The sequence below is a fragment of the Silurus meridionalis genome, chromosome 10 (genome assembly GCF_014805685.1).
Source record: "Silurus meridionalis isolate SWU-2019-XX chromosome 10, ASM1480568v1, whole genome shotgun sequence".
NCBI lineage: Eukaryota > Metazoa > Chordata > Actinopteri > Siluriformes > Siluridae > Silurus > Silurus meridionalis.
Genome location: NC_060893.1, coordinates 25170474 through 25192600, shown reverse-complemented (window position 1 = coordinate 25192600; position 22127 = coordinate 25170474). Strand labels below are relative to the sequence as shown.

Below are 22127 nucleotides of genomic sequence, written 5' to 3'. Positions count from 1 at the left end.
CTTCTGAACCCCTTCAGATATGGAAGCAAAGGTCCACCTACTGGTAGGACAATGAATTAAACTCTTTAAACCTTGACGCAAACTCTGAAGAGCCTGAATGTGTTGGAACAGATATCCAGTCAAATCCCAGTCCTCTGTCTGATCACAATCTAGACATTAATCAGATCAGAGATTGATCCAATCTAAAAAGCTTATAAGAAAGAAGCAATCAGGATTGTCAGAAAACTCATAGAGAGACTCTGCTTTAAATACCCTCAGAATGGACGCTGGAGGAGCACTAGGGGTAAATACTTACGTGTAGTATTAAAAGAATGAATCGAATCACGATGTTTCGTCAAATCCAACCGGTTTGCAGGTCCCTCACCAATCACAGCGTGGCCGTAGCCTTATGGAACGTTCGCTAACGCGGGAGATAAATGTGGGACGTGCGTTAGCTGCATTAGCCTGGTGTAACCGTACGTTACGCTACGTTCATTTTTATGATCGAAATTTTATTGGGACCTGTAAAAAAAAAACGCGCAATGTTTTAGTGGTTATTTGATTTGAAGGGATTTTCAGATGAATGAATCTCAGTAACATTTTTACACCTCGAAACAGTGTCTTGGGTGGAAAAACATGGCAGTTTTGGATGCGAGGTTTGTTTGTTGGTTGTTTTATCTCGTGTCTGTCTTTGTTGAAACTCCTAGAGAACTTCTTATTTTTGTTATTATAATAATAGTATGAAGGATTTATTCTGGTTGATTTATTTTCAGCACTAAAAAAGCTCATTTTTAATACCATCATTCTCTACATCCCATTACTAAATTTAGCTTTCTGTCGTTTTTGAAGCCATAATTATCATTGTTTTATATTTATATATATTCATATAGAAAGGAAATTCTGCGTCTGGATACGTTTAAAACATTATAACCTGTTGCCTAAACGTTGTCACTTCAGATTTATTCGAATAAAGTTTGAGCTGTAAAACAATAACAACAAAATAACAGACTAGCGTCTCATTATCGACGTCATTGAAAACCAAGAAAACGGTAGAATTGGATTTTTTCTTTCTCAGACATTTCATCTGGAAGAATTCAGGATTCAGAATATCTTCTCTTCTAATAATAAAGCTGTGGTGAACTCCTGGTGCCTTTTCCAAATTCTGATCCGCCCAGAAAGGGTTGTGTGGAGTAATCTGAAATAATCTGGACAATCTGAGAGAAAAAAATCCAGAATGCAGACATTCATTATTGTGTTTGTTACACGTTTACAACAAAAACGTTTTGTTCGGAGATTCTGCCGTTGTCTTGAATTCAGTCAGATTGAGGAAAATGGAAAGCCATAAAACAGTGTCTCTGGAGCAGAAAGGGTTAGGGGCCTTGCTCAAGGGCCCCAGCAGTGGTAGCTTCGAGGTGCTGGGGCGCAAACAAACGACCTTTTAGTCAGTAATCCAGAGATTTAACCAGTGTTTAAAATCATATTTTTTTGCAAACTGATAATAAACTGATTTTTGAAATCATGTATTATTTCGTGCTCTGTTTTTATTTAAGTTTGAGTAAATGTGTGATGTTCATCGCTTTGTACCAAAAAAGGTTAGTTTCCTTCACGTCAAATCAGTACGGCTCCACTTTATGTATCGTAAAGCAAGAAAATGGAAATGCCAGTGAATATTGTTACCTGAATTTCAGTAATGGAGTTAAAATACTAATGAAATAGAAAATTTATGGATTTTATCCGACAAAACAAAGAAGTGATGGGTCGTACATTTCACCCCCAGACCTTCAGTGATGCCCTGCTTGAATCAATCCACCTCTTAACAACATCATTATGACGCCACGTCTATAAAAACCATCAATGTTATAGAGAAGATATGAGAAGTAATGACGTGCCGTTTTCAGCCCTTCAACATGTTTCCTGTCATTGCGCAGCTTTTTCATTCTCCCACTGGTGCATCATTTCTCTCTCTCACCACAGATGTAGACTAGTTTCTGAAGCTCACAATGAGCAGGCAGAAGGCAGTAAGAAGTCTGGGGTTAACGTGGATGAGACAGAGGGAGTCAGTGATGAGAACATGACTGAGAACAGAGACATTCCTGATCACCTGATCATCATCATTTTTTCCCTGCTTGTGTTCTACATGGTGGATCTTCAGTCTGGATACATTCATTAGAGAACAACATTTTTAATTATTGCTTATTAATATATTAATATGATGTGAAGTTCAGTTTTTACATTTACATCTGCAGCATTTAGCAGACGCCCTTATCCAGAGCGATGTACAAAAGTGCTTTGAGTCTCTAGTAATGAATAAATCTACACTGTACACAAGATTACAAACTCAATATAAATATAACTCGAATTCTACAAACTTGGAAAGTGCTAATTTAGGTATTTCAGGAAGAGGTAGGTCTTCAGTCGTTGCTTGAAGATAGTCAGGGTCTCTGCTGTACGGACATCTAGGGGAAGTTCATTCCACCACCTCGGTGCCAGAACAGAGAAGAGCCTTGAAGTGTACTTACCTCTCATTCTGAGAGAAGGTGGAACCAGTCGAGCAGTGCTGGAGGATCTCAGACAGCGTGGTGCAGTGCGAGATGTGATGAGGTCACTGAGGTAAGATGGTGCTGGTCCATTTTTGGCCTTGTAGGCAAATATCAGTGTTTTGAATCTGATACGTGCAGCTACTGGAAGCCAGTGAAGGGAGCGCAGCAGTGGGAGATCTGTGGGAGAACTTGGGCTGTGGAAGAACTGATTGAACACAAGTCATGCAGCTGAGTTTTGGATCATTTGCAGTGGACGAATAGCGTTCAGGGGAAGACCTGCCAGCAGAGAGTTGCAGTAGTCGAGTCTTGAAATGACAAGAGACTGAACAAGCACCTCAGGGGAAGCGTTCAGGGGAAGCATTCAGGGGAAGCGTTCAGGGGAAGACCTGCCAGTTCAGTTACCAGCGTGACACTAAAACAGTTCGTAATAATCACTACTTTTTACTGAAGAACATTTTCTCGAAAAGTACATCTTGTACCTTGTGTCCTTGTAAGTGTCTCTGCGACCAAATCAATTTCTTCTCCTCTCAGTCATTGTGGAATAAACAAACAGCGATTTAATCCACATGAATATACAGTATTTAAGCTTGTACAGTTTGCTACAGATGCGGTTTGCGAGCTCTGACTAGTGCGCTCGCTGACCATATAATCAAAGGATATAAAAATGCTGATGTTATTAGACGTCTGGTAGATGGTCTGGGAGTCAGCAAGTCACAATCTGATTGGTTAAAGCAACAGCACATCCGAGAGAAAAGCTATGAAATGAAGAAAAAAGGCTATTCTAAATAATTTAATACATATTCATGTGGAAAAATATTCACTGAGATTTAGGTTGTTTTATTTGTGTGTCTGTGAAGAGAAATGGCAGAGAGCGCCCCCTGTCTGCTATTTTTACTTTACAAAAGCACAGTTTTTTGTTATTATGAGTGTGTTAAAATAAAAGTGGACCCTTTACAGATTCGAATAATGTATTGCTTTTATCTGTACGATCAAATAAGACAGTAAATTAAATGAGTTTTGTCGTTATGCGTCTGTGCGTTTGTCGACCCCAGACGGTTAATTGTGTGCATCATGGCAGATTTCGGTACTGATTTATGAAATTAATAAAACTAATGTTTACTAATTAAAATTATTTTTCGGTGGAGGTTATTTATACACCATTTATACTATGAAAACGATTTAAAAACTATAAAACTACCAAAAAACGACTTCTATATATCCTTCTTTATAAAATCTATAAAACAAAACACATAACTATAACTTTTATACTCTAGAATTTATAACAATTATTTAAAACTTATTTAAAAACAAAATAAACAACATAAAATAGCATATAATGTTACCACTTATACTATACAAAATAATAAACAATTTAAACACATCCTAACTACAACTTTTATAATACTGAAACTATTATAAAAATGTAAAACCATAAAAAACTACTGTAAATTATTTATGAAATTACATTTATAAACACATTATAAAAATAAAATTAAAAAAATAAAATATTTTATACTATAAAAAATGTATTTAATAAAAAAAAATGTAAATAATACTTTAAATAAAAATAATTTGTAGTCAATAATTCTGTAGAAGATTGAAGAATAAAAGAAAAACTACAATTCCCGACAACCCAAACCGGACGTTGAGCTCTCCGGCTTCCGGCGCGAGACCGGATGTTCGCGTTGCACGCGGCTCGGAAACCCCTTTTCTCTCTGTGAGAAGTACCAGTGCGGACTTCAGACTCGGGTGAGTGGGAGATTTATGTCTGTTTTTGGCCTTTTACACGATATAAAACAGGACCATTTAATCCCGGACAGGTTTGTGAAGGTTTTCTGAGGGAAATGCAGAGATTCCGAGAATAAATTCACCAAAAAAAAAGGTTTAAAAAGACATTAAAATGGCAGGCGGTTGAGCGCGAGACGCGGTGCGCGAGGCGGCGGCCGCCATTATTTTCCGGAGATACGAGTTACGAGTATTAATTATATATAATATACATATAATCACCATATAACTTATTTAAATTATATATAAACGTGTCCATATAAAAATACTTAGAACCGCGTTTTTTAGTGTTATAATACGGTAATATTTTTTTTCCTAGCTTCAGTGCTCTCGTGGCCTGTATTAGCATGGCTGTACTGCGCATGCGCAATACACATGTGCGTTTGTTCTTTTTGAAGTTTTATAACATTTCTAAGCCCAATTTGCTTTAATAAGCCTGTTTAACCGTCTATTAACGGTGTAAGTAGCTTTTAATACCTGAATTATGCTCCATATTACCATATTATCCTGGTTAAAATGAAGATATAGTATCCCCTGTGGTTCTTCTCATCTTCCACCCGGTCCTGAGAGGGTTTAGTTCTGCAGGAGCACATGTGAGAACGCGATATCAATTTAATTAGATGTAGATAACCAGATAGTAATATCCAAATCACTATTTGATGTGCGTCAGTTCTTCTAAGTAGGTTTGCACATAGTTTATTTGAAGGAACCCAGCAGGTTGGTTGTTACAAACATCTTTGAGAACCTACTACAGATCTTCTGTGGATGTAGGCTGCATTAAATCCCTGGTATCTTCATGTAATCCAAGACAGACTCGATGTTGAGATCAAAGCTCTGTGCGAGCCAAAGCTATTACTTCCAGGACTCCTAGTTCTCCTGCTCAAGATAGGTCTTGAGAAGTTCTGGCTCTGTAGGGTTATGACAAACCATTAATATATATATATTTTTTAAGCGTTTTGACATTATACCATATTTTTTCCACACCTGCCCAAAACTTTTACAAAGAGCTATAAATGTATGAAGGCACATTCACACCCAAATTCACTTATTTATTCATTGATCTACTTTTAAAATAATTGGTTGGCATTTCTTTCATCTTTGGCCTTCAGGTTTTTGTCTGTATGATTTTGCTTGTTAAGTTGAATATGGTTAAAATGTGTATTAAATACTAGAGTTTTCAATTAAGGTTGCAAAAGGAGACGCAAGTTTCCAGGGACCTTCATGGGAATGTCATTTGGGAAATTTTGGAAGTATTCCAGGTTGGATATTTGCAAGAAATTAATGAAGAATAAATAGAAATGTATTTAAACAGTCATAAATTAACAAAAATAAAAAGCAGTTTTGGTCATAAGCTGCCATGCAAATGAACAAAAACAGATTTTTTTTTCATCACATTTTTTGTTACTTTTTTACGCACAGTTTGAGGACATTTTAACCATAAATGCATGTAATATTTGTCGTTCATGTGAATTCTTGTACAGAGGGGCATTTTTTTTTTTTTTATATTACTTTGTGTGCAGGACTCAATAAGTGCATGTAGGGGGTGTGGCCTCAAGTTCAACTGATATTGCATTAAATCTGGTTGTTTATCCTGCAAGATTATTTTAACAACCCTGTTATTGGCTTACCTGCAATTCTGTAAATTCCCATTTTATTTCCATTTAATTCCCATGGAAAGTTTCCTGTCATGTAAATTTCCATAAGCCTATTTTCAATTCATATGTGTATATATAACGGGGCGGATTTCTATTTAGAACGTTTGTTCTGTGCATGGACCAGGACGTTCAAACAAGTCCACCTAATGATTAATACTGCGTCACAATAGGGCTTTAAACTGAGAAGCACCAGGTCAAGTATTGTCTGACTAGTAAAAGCAGAACGAAGGATACAGTGTAACTCAGGAGCTGTAGGTTATCTTGTTATTGGAGTAATTGGAGCTGTTACTTCATTGTGTGCTGGTTTCTGGTCAGAATGGCGGACTGGGAGACTGCGCCGGCTGTAGCCGAGACGCCCGAGATCAAGCTGTTCGGGAAATGGAGCACAGACGACGTGCAGATTAATGACATCTCCCTTCAGGTGAGTCCATAACTCCAGGAGTGAGGCGAGGCTAGAGTCACATCCTGACACTCCCCGTTGTCCTGGTGTGCTAGAGCTCTCGTAGATTAAACTCTCTGCTTATTCATTGGCTGCTGCTTCTCCATCGCCCAGCCAATCACCAGCTCAGATACACTTTTCACGCTGTTATACTGTTTAAACTAAATATTATAATTAAAATAAAAAGGAACTTTTTTTATTTATTGCAAAACAGTTTTATGCCTGTAGTTTCAAGTTGGAGTGCATCCAAGAGGAAAAACAAAACCTTGGATCATCATCGCCGCTTTGTTTTTTCTTCTCTGCTCCAGGACTACATTGCTGTGAAGGAGAAGTATGCCAAGTACCTCCCTCACTCCGGAGGGCGCTATGCTGCCAAGCGTTTCCGTAAGGCCCAGTGCCCCATTGTGGAACGTCTCACCAACTCCATGATGATGCACGGACGCAACAACGGCAAGAAGCTGATGACCGTGCGCATTGTTAAACACGCCTTCGAGATCATCCACCTGCTCACTGGAGAGGTGCGTATGGGGGTGTTCTCTGCAGTGTAGTACTGTTTCATAATCTGATGTAGTAAGTACACTGTGACATCCACACACTGCAGTAGAAGTGATAAGTACACTGGAGTGGTGGTGTTTATACACTGTAGTATATACTGTAGAGTACACTGGCGTGGTGGTGTTTATACACTAGTATATACTGGAGAGGACACTGGAGTGGTGGTGGTTATACACTGTAGTATATACTGTAGAGGACACTGGAGTGGTGGTGTTTATACACTGTAGTATATACTGTAGAGTACACTGGCGTGGTGGTGTTTATACACTAGTATATACTGGAGAGGACACTGGAGTGGTGGTGGTTATACACTGTAGTATATACTGTAGAGGACACTGGAGTGGTGGTGTTTATACACTGTAGTATATACTGTAGAGGACACTGGTGGTGTTTATACACTAGTATATACTGGAGAGGACACTGGAGTGGTGGTGTTTATACACTGTAGTATATACTGTAGAGGACACTGGAGTGGTGGTGTTTATACACTGTAGTATATACTGTAGAGGACACTGGAGTGGTGGTGTTTATACACTAGTATATACTGTAGAGGACACTGGAGTGGTGGTGTTTATACACTGTAGTATATACTGTAGAGTACACTGGCGTGGTGGTGTTTATACACTGTAGTATATACTGTAGAGGACACTGGAGTGGTGGTGTTTATACACTGTACTATATTGGAGAGGACACTGGCGTGGTGGTGTTTATACACTAGTATATACTGGAGAGGACACTGGAGTGGTGGTGGTTATACACTGTAGTATATACTGGAGAGGACACTGGAGTGGTGGTGGTTATACACTGTAGTATATACTGTAGAGGACACTGGAGTGGTGGTGTTTATACACTGTAGTATATACTGTAGAGTACACTGGCGTGGTGGTGTTTATACACTAGTATATACTGGAGAGGACACTGGAGTGGTGGTGGTTATACACTGTAGTATATACTGTAGAGGACACTGGAGTGGTGGTGTTTATACACTGTAGTATATACTGTAGAGGACACTGGCGTGGTGGTGTTTATACACTAGTATATACTGAGAGGACACTGGAGTGGTGGTGTTTATACACTGTAGTATATACTGTAGAGGACACTGGAGTGGTGGTGTTTATACACTGTAGTATATACTGTAGAGGACACTGGAGTGGTGGTGTTTATACACTAGTATATACTGTAGAGGACACTGGAGTGGTGGTGTTTATACACTGTAGTATATACACTATAGAGTACACTGGCGTGGTGGTGTTTATACACTGTAGTATATACTGTAGAGGACACTGGAGTGGTGGTGTTTATACACTGTAGTATACTGTAGAGGACACTGAGTGGTGGTGTTTATACACTAGTATATACTGGAGAGGACACTGGAGTGGTGGTGGTTATACACTGTAGTATATACTGTAGAGGACACTGGAGTGGTGGTGTTTATACACTGTAGTATATACTGTAGAGGACACTGGAGTGGTGGTGTTTATACACTGTAGTATATACACTATAGAGTACACTGGCGTGGTGGTGTTTATACACTGTAGTATATACTGTAGAGGACACTGGAGTGGTGGTTATACACTGTAGTATATACTGTAGAGGACACTGGAGTGGTGGTGTTTATACACTGTAGTATATACTGGAGAGGACACGAGTGGTGGTGGTTATACACTGTAGTATATACTGGAGAGGACACTGGAGTGGTGGTGGTTATACACTGTACTATATTGGAGAGGACACTGGAGTGGTGGTGGTTATACACTGTAGTATATACTGTAGAGGACACTGGAGTGGTGGTGTTTATACACTAGTATATACTGTAGAGGACACTGGCGTGGTGGTGTTTATACACTGTAGTATATACTGTAGAGGACACTGGAGTGGTGGTGGTTATACACTGTAGTATATACTGTAGAGGACACTGGAGTGGTGGTGTTTATACACTGTAGTATATACTGTAGAGGACACTGGAGTGGTGGTGGTTATACACTGTAGTATATACTGTAGAGTACACTGGCGTGGTGGTGTTTATACACTAGTATATACTGGAGAGGACACTGGAGTGGTGGTGGTTATACACTGTAGTATATACTGTAGAGTACACTGGCGTGGTGGTGTTTATACACTAGTATATACTGGAGAGGACACTGGAGTGGTGGTGGTTATACACTGTAGTATATACTGTAGAGGACACTGGAGTGGTGGTGTTTATACACTGTACTATATTGGAGAGGACACTGGAGTGGTGGTGGTTATACACTGTACTATATTGGAGGACACTGGAGTGGTGGTGTTTATACACTGTAGTGTATATACTGTAGAGGACACTGGAGTGGTGGTGTTTATACACTGTACTATATTGGAGAGGACCCTGGAGTGGTGGTGTTTATACACTGGAGCATGCACACTGGATATAGTGTAGAGTACAGTGTAATAGTGTTGACACACACCGGAGTGATGAAAGTGACGGTGGTATGTTTGAGATCCTTCATCACAGAATTGATCAGCTCCAGGAGTGAGGCGAGGCTAGAGTCACATCCCGACACTCCCCGTTGTCCTGGTGTGCTAGAGCTCTCGTAGATTAATCTCTCTGCTTATTCATTGGCTGCTGCTTCTCCATCGCCCAGCCAATCACCAGCTCAGAAACAGAACGTCTCCTACACAGTGTGTGGAGTTTTATTTGTGATGTTTACAGATGTTTGACAGTTTGTACAATTAGATATTGTACATTAAACAGTATAACAACTGAGAGAGAATAGTATTGAGGCATAGTTATTTACACATGGGTGCAGAAGTGTCGTATAGATTATATATAATAAATGAATGAATATTTACATTTGAAGTGCATGAGGTGGTGTTTAGAGTAGTTCTGTGACTGTACTGATGTTGTACTTCCATTTGTACAGAATCCCCTGCAGGTCCTGGTGAACGCCATCATCAACAGCGGCCCACGTGAAGACTCCACCCGTATCGGCAGAGCTGGAACGGTCAGGAGACAGGCCGTGGACGTGTCCCCACTCCGCAGGGTCAACCAGGTACACACACTACACTCAGCCTTCATATACACTTTGTTGTCTATAGCTGAAGGATAGACGATACGTGGCCATCCATATGTGGTTCTTCTCCAAACTGGTCCCTCAAAGTTAAGACATGGTTGTATCTGACACCATTGGATCAAGGAGCATGAAATTTCTCCTTCATTTGAACTAGGAGACCCAAACCTCTTCCAACATGACGGTACCCCTGTGCACAAAGATATGCTTTCCATTAGTTGAAAGATGTGGAAGATCTCCTGCTATAGAGCTCCAACCCTGTTGGAATGAAATGTTTCATTCTGACTGCACACCAGGCCTCCTCATCTTCTCACTTACACCAGAGCCTGACTTTTCTAACGTCATTGTAGTTGAAGGAATCTCCACAAAAATCTAGTGGAAGAAAAAAAAAAAACTCGCTGTGAAATACCACCTTCTGACCGTAGACTATAATTAACTTCATCACAAGCATGTGTTTGAAGTTTCTTGTCTCGCATGTAAAGCTGAAAAGCCTTTTAGTCAATTAAATGTTATGGATTTAATAAATGTGGTTCTGTATGTATGTAGCCCTGATGCTAACATGATGTTCAAGCTAAACAAACAAGTACATTTGTATACATTTTTGTCCCTTGATCGAGTCCTTCAGTCCTGTCTAGACATTTTCCTCGTGGTCTCGGCACGCTGCAGAACTCGTAGAGTAAATCTTTGTCAGTTCATTGGCTGCTGCTTGCCATTGCTTAGCCAATCACAAGCTCAGATACAAAAACTCCACCTCCACATCATTTCATTTATTAAGATTATTGTTTTTTCAGCATCTATTTTGTGTGTGTGTTTTAGGCCATCTGGCTGCTGTGCACCGGGGCGAGAGAAGCCGCCTTCAGGAACATCAAGACTATTGCTGAGTGCTTGGCTGACGAGCTCATCAACGCCGCTAAGGTGAGCAATGTAGTCATGCAGGGCATTGTGGGAAATCTGGGAGAGCTGATCCCAGCGAGGCTAGAGTCACATCCTGACACTCCCTGTTGTCCTGGTGTGCTAGAGCTCTCGTAGATTAAACTCTCTGCTTATTCATTGGCTGCTGCTGCTCCATTGCCCAGCCAATCACCAGCTCAGAAACACACACACACACACACACACACACACTTACACCATACTTTAATCATTTAAACGTTTCATATATTTACGGTTCTACTGTGTTTTTTTTTTTGCTTCTCAGGGTTCGTCAAACTCGTACGCCATCAAGAAGAAGGACGAGCTGGAGAGAGTGGCCAAGTCCAACCGTTAAAACCAAACCGCTCGTGCTTTCTACAAAATCTAATAAATTTGGAGAAACTTCCGATTGTTGTGTCTCTGATTTCAGCACAATACCAAACTATTCATTGTTATAACATGACTCCATCCCATAATAACCCTAAACGATCTGTTTTATTTAAAAGGAAGCGTTGAATTTTTAATTCATGTGCAGTACTGTAGCACTTTATTTTCCTGTTCACTTCACGATGTTTGGTTACCAGCATGTAAAACACCGTTCTCAAAGAACTAGAGTTCCTACAAACTACATGTTTAATGGTTTCTGTGAGGCACATGAGTTCCTTTTGTTTCTATGCAACAAACTATCATGTAAACAAACAAATCTATAAAAATCCAGATGTTTCATTTGATTTAATCGAAAAATCCTCCCTTAGCATGAACTTTACACACTCAGGATCCAGACAGTTTCTCCAAACATTCAGCTGAAGATGTTCATCTCTGAACAGATCAGTGGGCTGTAGGTGCAGTGACTGGGGAGGCAGTTATATATGCTCTCTAAATAGATCTCAGACGTACGCTTCAGCGCAGTACAGAAGGAACTGTATGATGTATGGTGATCGTCCCTGCTCTAAAACATCTCCAAACCGTGAAGCTTCCACTTCAATGTGTGAGTGAAGGAGTCTGATCACATCATCTGTTAGAGAAGAATGTCCCATTTGGACTCCACACTCTTTCAATTGAAAGTAACTGAAGTGCTTCAGTGTGGATTTTGTTGTTTGTATTGTTGCCTGTAAATTGAAGTGTTACAGAAACTAAACCCCACCGAATAAATCTACTTGATTTTACTAGTAAATAAAGTTGATTGTTTTATTGGGGAAGAAACTGGAATTTACTGATAATCAAACCTGAAGGTGAGGTAATAAACATCTATTTAAAATAAAACAATGTGAACATTGGAAAATAAGTGACAAGTTAACTTAAGATAAATCAATGAGGATGAAAATGGCTGCATGCTAATGCTAATATACGGTTCAAAACTACGGCCGCCATTTTGTTTATAATTTACCTCGAATTAATTTTTCCCTCCATTTTTTTGGAAGTTTTTTTAAAGGGTTTTGAAGAAATATTTTTTTGCAAAAGTATGAAGTTTATAATTAAAATCATGAATAATTAAATTACTGACCTAATTAAGAGAAAACTGAAGGCAAAAAAAAAAAAAAATTGCTACAATTTGCAGATTCGCTTCAGTTTCTTTCTTTCCCAGACTTTAAAAAACTATTTCCAAAAGCACAAATAAAAAAATTTAATCATTGAAAGATCACAGAGGAACCCCATGATCACAAAGCCCTCTGGGTGAATCTGCTTTTGCTTTTTATGTTTCCTTCTTCTTCGTCGTCTTACTGAGCAAAATGTTTCACTTTATCCACCATGGATCATCACAACCACGTTCTCCTGGTTAGCATGACAGATCTACTCACTCACTCACTCACAGTGATGGACTCTACACCGTTCCTGCTCCTGAGACAAAAGTTCTGCTCCTTGTGCAGTACTACTGCAGTAAAAGTACTGAAAGTTCTCCCTTCTGAATGAACTTCAGTCTGAATAGTACCACAGTGATGTACTTTTCATGGGTGAAGGTCAGGGTTTCATTCTCCTGCACATGTTCGTCATCTCCTTCGTGTTCATTCTTAGTGTTGATTTTAATCACCCTGCTGAGTAGAAGTGTATAAATAATAAACTGAAATGATTATGAAATTATTTTTTATTTGCATATATGTATAAATTGTATACAGAGTCTATGTGTGTGTGTGTGTGTGTGTTTGCAAAGTGAATGGAGTTAGTATGGGAGTTTCCTGTTGATGAGCAGGCAGAAAGAGGACAGCGCCCCCCCGAGTTTGGACGCCTCACTGCACGATGTAGGGAGCAGCTTATAGCCCTGTAACTTCTGGAAGGCCTGAAGGGAAGAAATTGAGAAGATAACAGCGTCAGGAGGGAGAACGGGTCTGGTTGAGGAGGACTGCACGAGATTATAGAGCTACCACATTGTGGTGGAAGCTCTGAGGAGAAACTTATGCTGCAGTGTGTTTCTGATTGTCAGAAGAGAAACGCCACCAATTGGTAGCGTCATTTTTTTTAAGTCCAATTTACAGATTCACTTCAATTTCCTGGTTTCAATCACCAAATAATAATTCATTCATTTTCCACCCTAATTTACAGATTCACAGTTTTTGGTTTTGGCCTTTAGGAGCCAACATCCATGAGACTCTACAGAACCTTCTGCTCAGAATGCTTACAAAATGAAAGTGGTCCCTGGTGTACAAAAGTTTGAAGAACCTTTTGTATAAGTGATATAAAAACTCCTGAAAGGTAATGAACGCAGGTACTGAAATCCTGTTCTGTGTTGCTGAGTATGTAGACGTGATGTTAGAGTACACGTGAAACTCACAGAGACACTGTTGGGACATTCGTCCTGTGTGGGGTGAAGCAGATAATCAGCTTCACCTGCTCCGCGTACGTACACACAGTTAGCAGCAGCGTCCTCCGCTACAGACAAGATGTCATAGTGATGATCGGTCAACTGCTCCATCACCTACGCACACACACACACACACACACACACACACACACACACGGAAAGTGTGAACTCCTCCATCCTGAATATGTGGGAAAAAGTTTACACTAACTTTAGTCCTGAATTTTACAAAACACTGACACTGGAGACTCCTTCCATAACCATTAAATAAACACATTTACCTTACAGAAAATTCACAATATAAACATTGGCACGTGTTTTTTTATATATCTAATTATCTGAAGGGTCTGAACTGATCTTACCTGATGAAATTGTTTGTTATTAGGTAAAGGGGCGAAAAGAAGTTCCTGGTTTGAACACTAGATGTCGCTGCGGTCCAATTTTGCTTCTTTTTTTGTATTTATTTCAAAACTTCAATAACAGAACATTTTTTATGCCCACGCAAATCAGGACAGATCTGTAAACTGTGGTTTTTCCAATTCTAACATCATTTTCTCTCTACTGTCCACACTAAAACGCTTAAAAAACAACAACGCCCAACAACGCCCAGTATCGTGTAAAGACCTGAGCCGCTCCGTCCTGCATCATTGTTGCTGCAGGATTTCATCATCCAGAACAGATGGACACAAAAACAGGTTTTTCCCACAGGAACAGTTTAAATATTCATAACTACATACTGTTCATCATAACTGTCACATTTATACATAGAATCCAATCGTCCCTTTATAAACTGCACACTTGTAAATAACATCTGTACATACATTTAAATAATATTCCCACATCTGTATAAAGTGCATTATGTAATTGTCTGTTTTACTTATATTTTGTTATATTAAGTCTGTACTTCTGCACTGGAAGCTGATACCAAGTCCAATTCCATGTGTGTGTAAACATACTTGGTTATAAATTTTGTTTTTGATTCCAGCCAATAGGAGGCAGACTTGCTATGTGATTGGAGGAAGATTAGGATCAACCAGATTGAGTAAAATCAGCCACATTGACCATGGTAGACCATTATCTTCTCCTCTCAGTGCAGCCTGACCGGACTTCACCCAAAGTTGGTATGATTACGGAGTAAAACTTGAATGTATTCGTGAACAAACCCCAGATGAATGAATCTCGTCCGACTGACAACATCTCAGAGGAACATCTGGGGAATATTCACAGTCTTTGAGCAGGAACTCAGACTCTTAAATCTAATCTAATTGTAACAGGAAACAAGGATGGTGAAGTCAGCGATTGGATTCCATCAGCAGCAGTGCTAATCAGGCTAATGCTACAGGGTCAGGATCTGCTCTGATGGAGCTTGATGTACATGATGATATGATACCCTCAGCACAAACGCATTATACACCTCCATTGTGCAGTGAATCCAAAACAGCTTCCATACCACACACACACACACACACACACACACACACACACACACACACACACACACACTCACCCTCAGTGTCTTCCTCGCCCCCTCACTATTACTGAAGATAATGGTCTCAGGACCCCCCATTGAGCAGATGTTCTTCAGACGAGTACCAGAAGACACAGGAACTGTGGACACCGCAAAGTCCTACACACACACACACACACACACACACACACACACACACACACACACACATGTTAATAAACATTTCTAAAGGTTCTGATAAATATAGTGACACGTTGAAGATTCTGGTGAGTATAGATTGAGTATGGTGACACGAAGGTTCTGGTGAGTATAGTGTGAGTATGGTGACACGTTGAAGGTTCTGATGAGTATAGATTGAGAATGGTGACACGTTGAAGGTTCTGGTGAGTATAGATTGAGTATGGTGACACGTTGAAGGTTCTGGTGAGTATAGTGTGAGTATGGTGACACGTTGAAGGTTCTGGTGAGTATAGTGTGAGTATGGTGACACGTTGAAGGTTCTGGTGAGTATAGTGTGAGTATGGTGACACGTTGAAGGTTCTGGTGAGTATAGATTAAGTATGGTGACATGTTGAAGGTTCTGGTGAGTATAGATTAAGTATGGTGACATGTTGAAGGTTCTGGTGAGTATAGATTTAGTATGGTGATGCTTTTAACAGTTTTAAGTTTGAGAATAACAACATGTTGGATCTAGTTCAGAGTTCCCACCACACACACAGTTGAGAACAGTACTGGCTGGTGATTAGACTCTGGAATGGAAACAATGAGAAAACAGATTAGAAAACTGGATGGAGTGAGCAGAAGATGTGAGTGACACTGGCTTGGCTTAGACATGCTGCATGGATGTGCTGGAATCACAAAGCAAGAGAATTTGCATACAGATGTTATAAAGTTGAAAACTCTGGATTTTAAAATATTACAAACAATACAAATGCTGTAGAAGCCAAATAAAATAAAATAAAAAAAGATATCAGTTTGTTCTCAATCCAAAAACAACAGGGAGGCCGTTGCAAAAGAGTGATGAGGAACATGTTTACAACCAAACTCTCCGATCCAAAAAGGCTGAGAAACTTTTTATGGAAATCCCCAAACTAGCCACACTGCTGCATTAGCAGAGTCAGCTGGATGTGAAGTTCAACCCGAGGACAGAGTTTCAGTTCGTTCTTAGTGTCAAAGAACCCAAGCAGAAACATTTGCTCTGGTGGCACATGCTGCAGAATTGGCAGAAAAAAAATTGTCCTGGAATAGAAGAGACCCGAAATTAAACAGAGGAACTGAAAATGAAATGAAAGCAGGAAAAACTTGACTATTTAACATCTACTGTAAAAATAAACTGCATGAACAATATGAACGTTCTTCTTAGTTTCCTCCAGTGCAGCTGGTGGTACAAACCGATGCTGGGAGAAATGCGTTACGCTGTTTGTGCATGTTCCTAAAGCTTTTATTCAACAAACTCAGTAAAATACAAAAACACAGGAATTGGACAGTGAATGAGTGGATGAAAGTTCTGTGGAGTCCAAATAGGACGTTTGTGTCTCTACCAGAAGAACATTTGTGAGACGGGGAACAGGAGAGAAGATGTGATCAGACTCCCATCACCCCCACACACACACATGGAGATAGAAGTTTAAAGGTTTGGGGTTGTTTTGGAGCAGTGAAGGTTCCAGAAAGTGAAAGGAATCCTGAACCAACATGTCTCCAGTCCACACTTTAACACCATACAGTTCTGTCTGTACTGCGGCTCATTGGAAGTGTTATTAAGAGAGCAGACAGACATCTGGAGTGAAGAATCTCCATCTAGTCTAAATTTTACAAGGGACACAGCAAAATATTTCATCTGAACGTTTGGAGAAATAAAGTGTCAGGATGCTGAGTGTGTAACTGTTCCTGCTAAAGGAGGATTTTTCACTGGAAATAAAGTGGAACGTCCGAACATTTATAGATTTGTTTGGTTAAAAGGAAACTTCAATCTCTTACATTAGAGTTTGTTGCATAGAAACAAAAAGAACATGATTGTGTCTCTCAAGAACCATAAAACACTGTTTGAAGCTGTCAAAGTCAAAGAACAAAGTCAAGCCTCACAGGCGTATGCACTTTTCTCCAAAGGTTTGCTGCAATGTAACGTGAAATCTGCAGGCAGTGAAGGAACTTGATATTCTATCAGCTCTGACATGAATCCTTTCGAAGCTGCCAGTGAATAAATGGAAAACACCCACATATAAAATCCAGGGAAGAAGCCGTGAGTGTAGTTTGAGTGTAGAAATAATAAGCGTTTTGAACAGTCGACATTGTCCCCGAGCTGCTTTACAGAACTAAACTAATGATAAATATGAATGTTAAATGTATAAATCGGTCCCTTATAGATCAATATAGATAATGATTCATTATATTTATTATAGTTATCATTAATCATTAGGAACCAACCCCAGCCATTAGGGTTGCACAAGCCTTAGTGCCGGTCCCAAGCCCGGATAAATGGGGAGGGTTGCGTTAGGAAGGGCATCCAGCGTAAAAACATGTGCCAAATCAAACATGCGGATGATCCGCTGTGGCGACCCCTAACGGGAGAAGCCGAAAGAAAGTTTATTATAGATAATGAGTGAGCCTGAGAAGGTATGAGGAAGAATCCTTGAGAGGAACCAGACTTCCATTTGCGTGGCACCAAATGTCTTTGTATATTCAGGCTTTTGTTCTTACATTTACAGCATTTGGCAGATGCCTTTCTCCAGAGCACCTTACATTTATCTCAGTTTTACAGCTGAGCAATTGAGGGTTAAGGGCCATGCTCAAGGGCCCAGCAGTAGCAGCTTAGCAGTGTTGGGATTTGAACTCCTTCCAAACAAAAGTCCAACATCCTAACCACTGAGCTACCCCTTCCCCAAGGCGTATACCTGAAAGGTTTCGGCGAGGATCTGAGCTCCACGCTGGTTGGTGTGTTTGGAAAGACCGACAAAGAACTCTCTCCCAGTGAAGAGCACATCGCTGCCTTCCAGTGTGGCTCCATCGTCCTCTATCTCCACTATGGTCAGGTTTAGCTCGGTGAGGACACGCCTCACTGCCTCCACCTACACACACACACACACACACACACACACACACACACACACACACACACACACACATAGTTCCAACCTCCAATGTCTTCTGTGAAAGTTGATCTTGTTCTATTTTCATTGAATTACATTCATTTTAATATAAAACTTTTTAAAGAATCAAAGAAGGTAGCTTAGATCCTGAACCGTTATTCTTTATATCCGCTGGAATGTCACCCAGCAGGTGATACCTAGAACATCTCCCATCGGAGTTGTAGAGATTTACACAGAAAGTAGACAAGAACGGTGTAAAACTCTAATCGTTAGTGTGGAAATGTTACGTAGTAGACCAGTGTCTGGTGCGTATGTGTGATTACCTCCTGGCATCTTTCCTGGTTGAGCGGATGTGTGAGGAGCGCTGTGTTCCCCTGTATGATGGCCATGTCCTCTATCCTCCAGCTCTCAGGAAGGTGTGTGTTGGTGTGTGTGTCAGCAGGGATCTCCAGCACCTGCAGTCCCACCTTCTGCCTCAGGGTCCCCACTAACACTCCGTACTGCCGCTGCAACTTCGCCACCTCCACCTCCACCTCGCCCACGCTGGGGGACTGAGGGATACCACGCACCACGGCGTGGGTGAATCGGCCGTACGGACACACGTTCGCCATAACGTTCTCAGAGTGTGTGTGAGAGAGGGCGTGGACATGCACACGCAATCTTAACGTGGTTTCTAATGGAATCCTGAGAGAAAAAGCATTGACTTCTGAGAGAGAGAGAGAGAGAGAGAGAGAGAGAGAGAGAGAGAGAGAGAGAGAGAGAGATATGCATCATTATTAGTACAGTAATATACAGTCACCCCACCCCCACACACATTCCACACTATTGTTTTTACTGCAGATGGCCTGCGACAGAAAACTAATTATTGATCGTGGATTTCCAAACCATCAGGCTTTCCAAAACTGACATGTTCCACAAACTGTTTCCCAAACCAACAATATTTCCAAAGCAGATATGTTTCCAGAAAACAAGCTTCCCAAAATGGATGGGTTCCCCAAACTAGCAAGCATTCCAAGATTATGGGTTCACCAAAACAACATGCTTCCCAAAACTGATGGGTTCCCAAGCAACAAGCTTCGCCAAACTCACAGATTCCCCAAACCAAAAAGCTTTCCAAAAACCATGGGTTTTCTCAAAACTAACAAGCTTCCCAAACTGATAGGTTCCCTAATCCAAAAGGCTTCTAAAGATAATAGGTCTTTCAAAACAACAACCTTCCATAAACTGATGTAGTCCCAAACAAACAAACTTCCAAAACAAAGTTCCCCAAATCAACAAGATTCTCAATACTAATGGGTTTCTAAAAAACAAACTTCCCATAAACTGATGGGTTCCCAAACCAACAAGCTTCAGGTTCCTCAAACTTTTCTGAACCACATGGTTTTCCACAACAAGTTTTCCTCAACTCTTCTCTAAACCAATGTTCTCAAAGTCAACAGCTTTGAAATCTATTATGTATTTCAACTAAAGTTGTACCTCAAACGAAAGAGTTCCTTGAAACATGAGATCCTGAACCGACTCCCCCACAAACTTTTGGTGGTCCCTGAGTTTCAGAAGCAACAAAGACCCATAAACCAAATGGTTTCAAAGAAACAGTAGTTCCTCAAACCAGTAAGTATCACTAAAGTGCTTTAAAGGTTCACTGCAGGCTATAAGGTGTTGATAATATCACCGTTTGAGATGTGGAGGTGTTACGCATGGTGGACTGTCCATTCATTTTTAGTTGGTGTTTGTTTCTCACACATGTGGACATAAGACAGCTGGAAACACCTGGTTCTTGAGAGACACATTCATGTTTTCATTTCTATGCAACAAACACAGTAATGTAACAGATTGAAGATTCCCTTTGACTAAACAAATCTATAAATGTTCAGATGTTCTACTTTGTTTCCAGTGAAAAATCCTCCTTTAGCAAGAACAGTTACACACTCAGCATCCTGACACTTTATTTCTCCAAACGTTCAGATGAAAAATTTTGCTTTGTCTCTTGTAAAACTTCTTCACTAGATGGAGATTCTTCATCTCAGAGCAGTTCAGTAGGATTGAGGTGTGGTTACTGGGAAGGTCGTTCCATAATAGATATCACTCCAGACGTCTGTCTGCTCTCTAAATAACACTCATAGAACTCAGACGTGCGCTTCGGCTCCTCGTCTGGTTGTACAGTGAAGTCGCTTTCAATGAGCCGCAGTCCAGACGGAACTGTATGGTGATGAAGTGTGGAATGAGAGACATGTTGGTTCAGGATTCCTTTCACTTTCTGAAACCTTCACTGCTCCAAAACAACCCCAAACCGTTAAACTTCCACCTCCATGTGTGAGTGTGGGGGTGAGGGGAGTCTGATCACATCTTCGCTCTTGTTCTCTGTCTTACACAAGTTCTTCTGGTAGAGACACAAACATCTCATTTGGACTCCACAGAACTTTCATCCACTCATTCACTGTCCAATTCCTGTGTGATTTTGTAATTGGACTGAGGAAGTTGCATAGAAAACCTGGGTTAGGGTTTAGCTAAAAAGAAAAACAAAAGATTATGTGTCTGTTCCAAATTATTCACAGGGACTGTCTGTGGTGCTTGTTTATCCTTTAGTGGAGCTGTGATTCAGACAGAACAAGAGAGAGAGAGAGAGAGAGAGAGAGAGAGAGAGAGACAGAAATAGAGAAAGAGAGAGAGCGCTGATCCAGCAGGAGGAAAATGTTTAGTGATGCAGGAATGAGTGCTGACCGGACGATCTCCCTCTGCTCATGAGAGAGGTGTGTGTGTGTGTGTGTGTGTGTGTGTGTGTGTGTTAAACAATGCCTTTCAGAGCATTGTTCAAGGCTTCACTTTCTCTTTCTTTCTCTCACACTCACACATTCTCTCTCTCTTTCTCACTCTCTCTTTCTCTCTCTCTCACACACACACACACACACACACACACACACACACACACACACACACACTATTGTCTTGAAGCTTGAAGCATTAGTTTCTCAGTGCAAAAAAACTTTTTTGGATCAAATGCAGAATTGTGTAACCAGAACCATGTGTTTTTCCCTGCAGAGCTGCACAAGATCAACCCGTGGATCTGCTCCAAAAAGCTTCAAGTCAGAAAAATCTGACAAAGAAAATCTCTTACACTCCAATTCCTTTATTATCTAAAGCAAAATAAAACTTCGCGCATGCGCACTACAATGGAACGCAGAACACTACTGATCCGAGCTGTTTGCACTTTCTGATCACAACTTTTAATAAATAAACATATTATTTATATATTAATAAAGAGAATGTTAATAAATAATAACACATCTGATCTTACCGAAATAAAAGGAAAGCCTCGGTTCAGATGAATTTGACTCATGTCCTCTCTCCGCACACCCAACACAGCCCGTTATCCTTTTCTCTCTCTCTCTCTCTCTCTCTCTCTCTCTCTCTCCCTCCCTCCTTTCTTCCTCTCTCTCTTTCTCTCTCTCCACTTCCCCATCCCCCTTTCCATTCCTCCTCCTGCTGGCCCATCTCCGACTTACCAACTCTATTTCGACTCATTCAACCGATTCATTTGAGTCGACTCTTTTAAAACGACTCTTATGACTTATTCGGTGATCATTTTATTCGCTTGACAAAAAGAAATTGTCGGTAAGAATCTGACTCCATTAGGCATTTAAACACTTAAAACACATAATAAATATTAGTATTTACACATATTTTACACAGTGTTTTGAACACATTTATTGTATATCCTGTGTTTAATGTATAACAGATGGTCCAGAAACACAGACGAGTCCAACATGGCAGAGTGATGAGTGACTGTGTTATTAGTGAATCTATCAACAACATGCTGATAAAAATGACTCAAATATTATAAAATAAAAATAATAACAATTTTACCAACCA

The 22127-nt window shown here is 40.3% G+C and overlaps 3 protein-coding genes, 1 long non-coding RNA gene and 3 other non-coding genes across 8 annotated transcripts in view; 6 read left to right on the top strand and 1 right to left on the bottom strand.

Moving 5' to 3' along the window:
• ppt2b (palmitoyl-protein thioesterase 2b) overlaps window positions 1-13844 on the top strand; it is a 21367-nt gene extending 7523 nt beyond the window's left edge. The window contains exon 9 of one of the 2 annotated variants that reach the window (XM_046858775.1): window positions 13826-13844. The gene's annotated coding sequence lies outside the window, so the exon portion shown is untranslated. Of the gene's footprint in view, window positions 1501-13825 lie in introns of those variants that run through there. The other variant, XM_046858774.1, reaches the window with a different exon arrangement.
• Window positions 4165-11315, top strand: rps5 (ribosomal protein S5). The gene is made up of 6 exons (XM_046858778.1): window positions 4165-4268; window positions 6275-6380; window positions 6707-6916; window positions 9854-9982; window positions 10817-10915; window positions 11196-11315. The coding sequence occupies exons 2-6, from the start codon at window positions 6276-6278 to the stop codon at window positions 11262-11264; spliced, it is 612 nt and encodes a 203-aa protein (XP_046714734.1). The 5' UTR covers window positions 4165-4268; window position 6275; the 3' UTR covers window positions 11265-11315.
• LOC124393002 lies at window positions 6405-6536 on the top strand. Its single transcript, XR_006927275.1, has one exon. It is a non-coding gene; the product is annotated as a small nucleolar RNA SNORA3/SNORA45 family (small nucleolar RNA).
• LOC124393001 lies at window positions 9467-9598 on the top strand. The gene has a single exon (XR_006927274.1). It is a non-coding gene; the product is annotated as a small nucleolar RNA SNORA3/SNORA45 family (small nucleolar RNA).
• On the top strand, window positions 10969-11100 carry LOC124393000. Its single transcript, XR_006927273.1, has one exon. It is a non-coding gene; the product is annotated as a small nucleolar RNA SNORA3/SNORA45 family (small nucleolar RNA).
• On the bottom strand, window positions 12975-21680 carry ddah2 (dimethylarginine dimethylaminohydrolase 2). The gene is made up of 6 exons (XM_046858777.1): window positions 21553-21680; window positions 18581-18963; window positions 18063-18236; window positions 15211-15330; window positions 13677-13820; window positions 12975-13184 (listed from the first exon to the last, which is right to left on the bottom strand). Exons 2-6 carry the CDS (start codon window positions 18866-18868, stop codon window positions 13068-13070), a joined length of 843 nt encoding a protein of 280 aa, XP_046714733.1. The 5' UTR covers window positions 18869-18963; window positions 21553-21680; the 3' UTR covers window positions 12975-13067.
• Window positions 20631-22127, top strand: LOC124392096. Its single transcript, XR_006927099.1, has 3 exons — window positions 20631-21007; window positions 21297-21869; window positions 21994-22127. It is a non-coding gene; the product is annotated as an uncharacterized LOC124392096 (long non-coding RNA).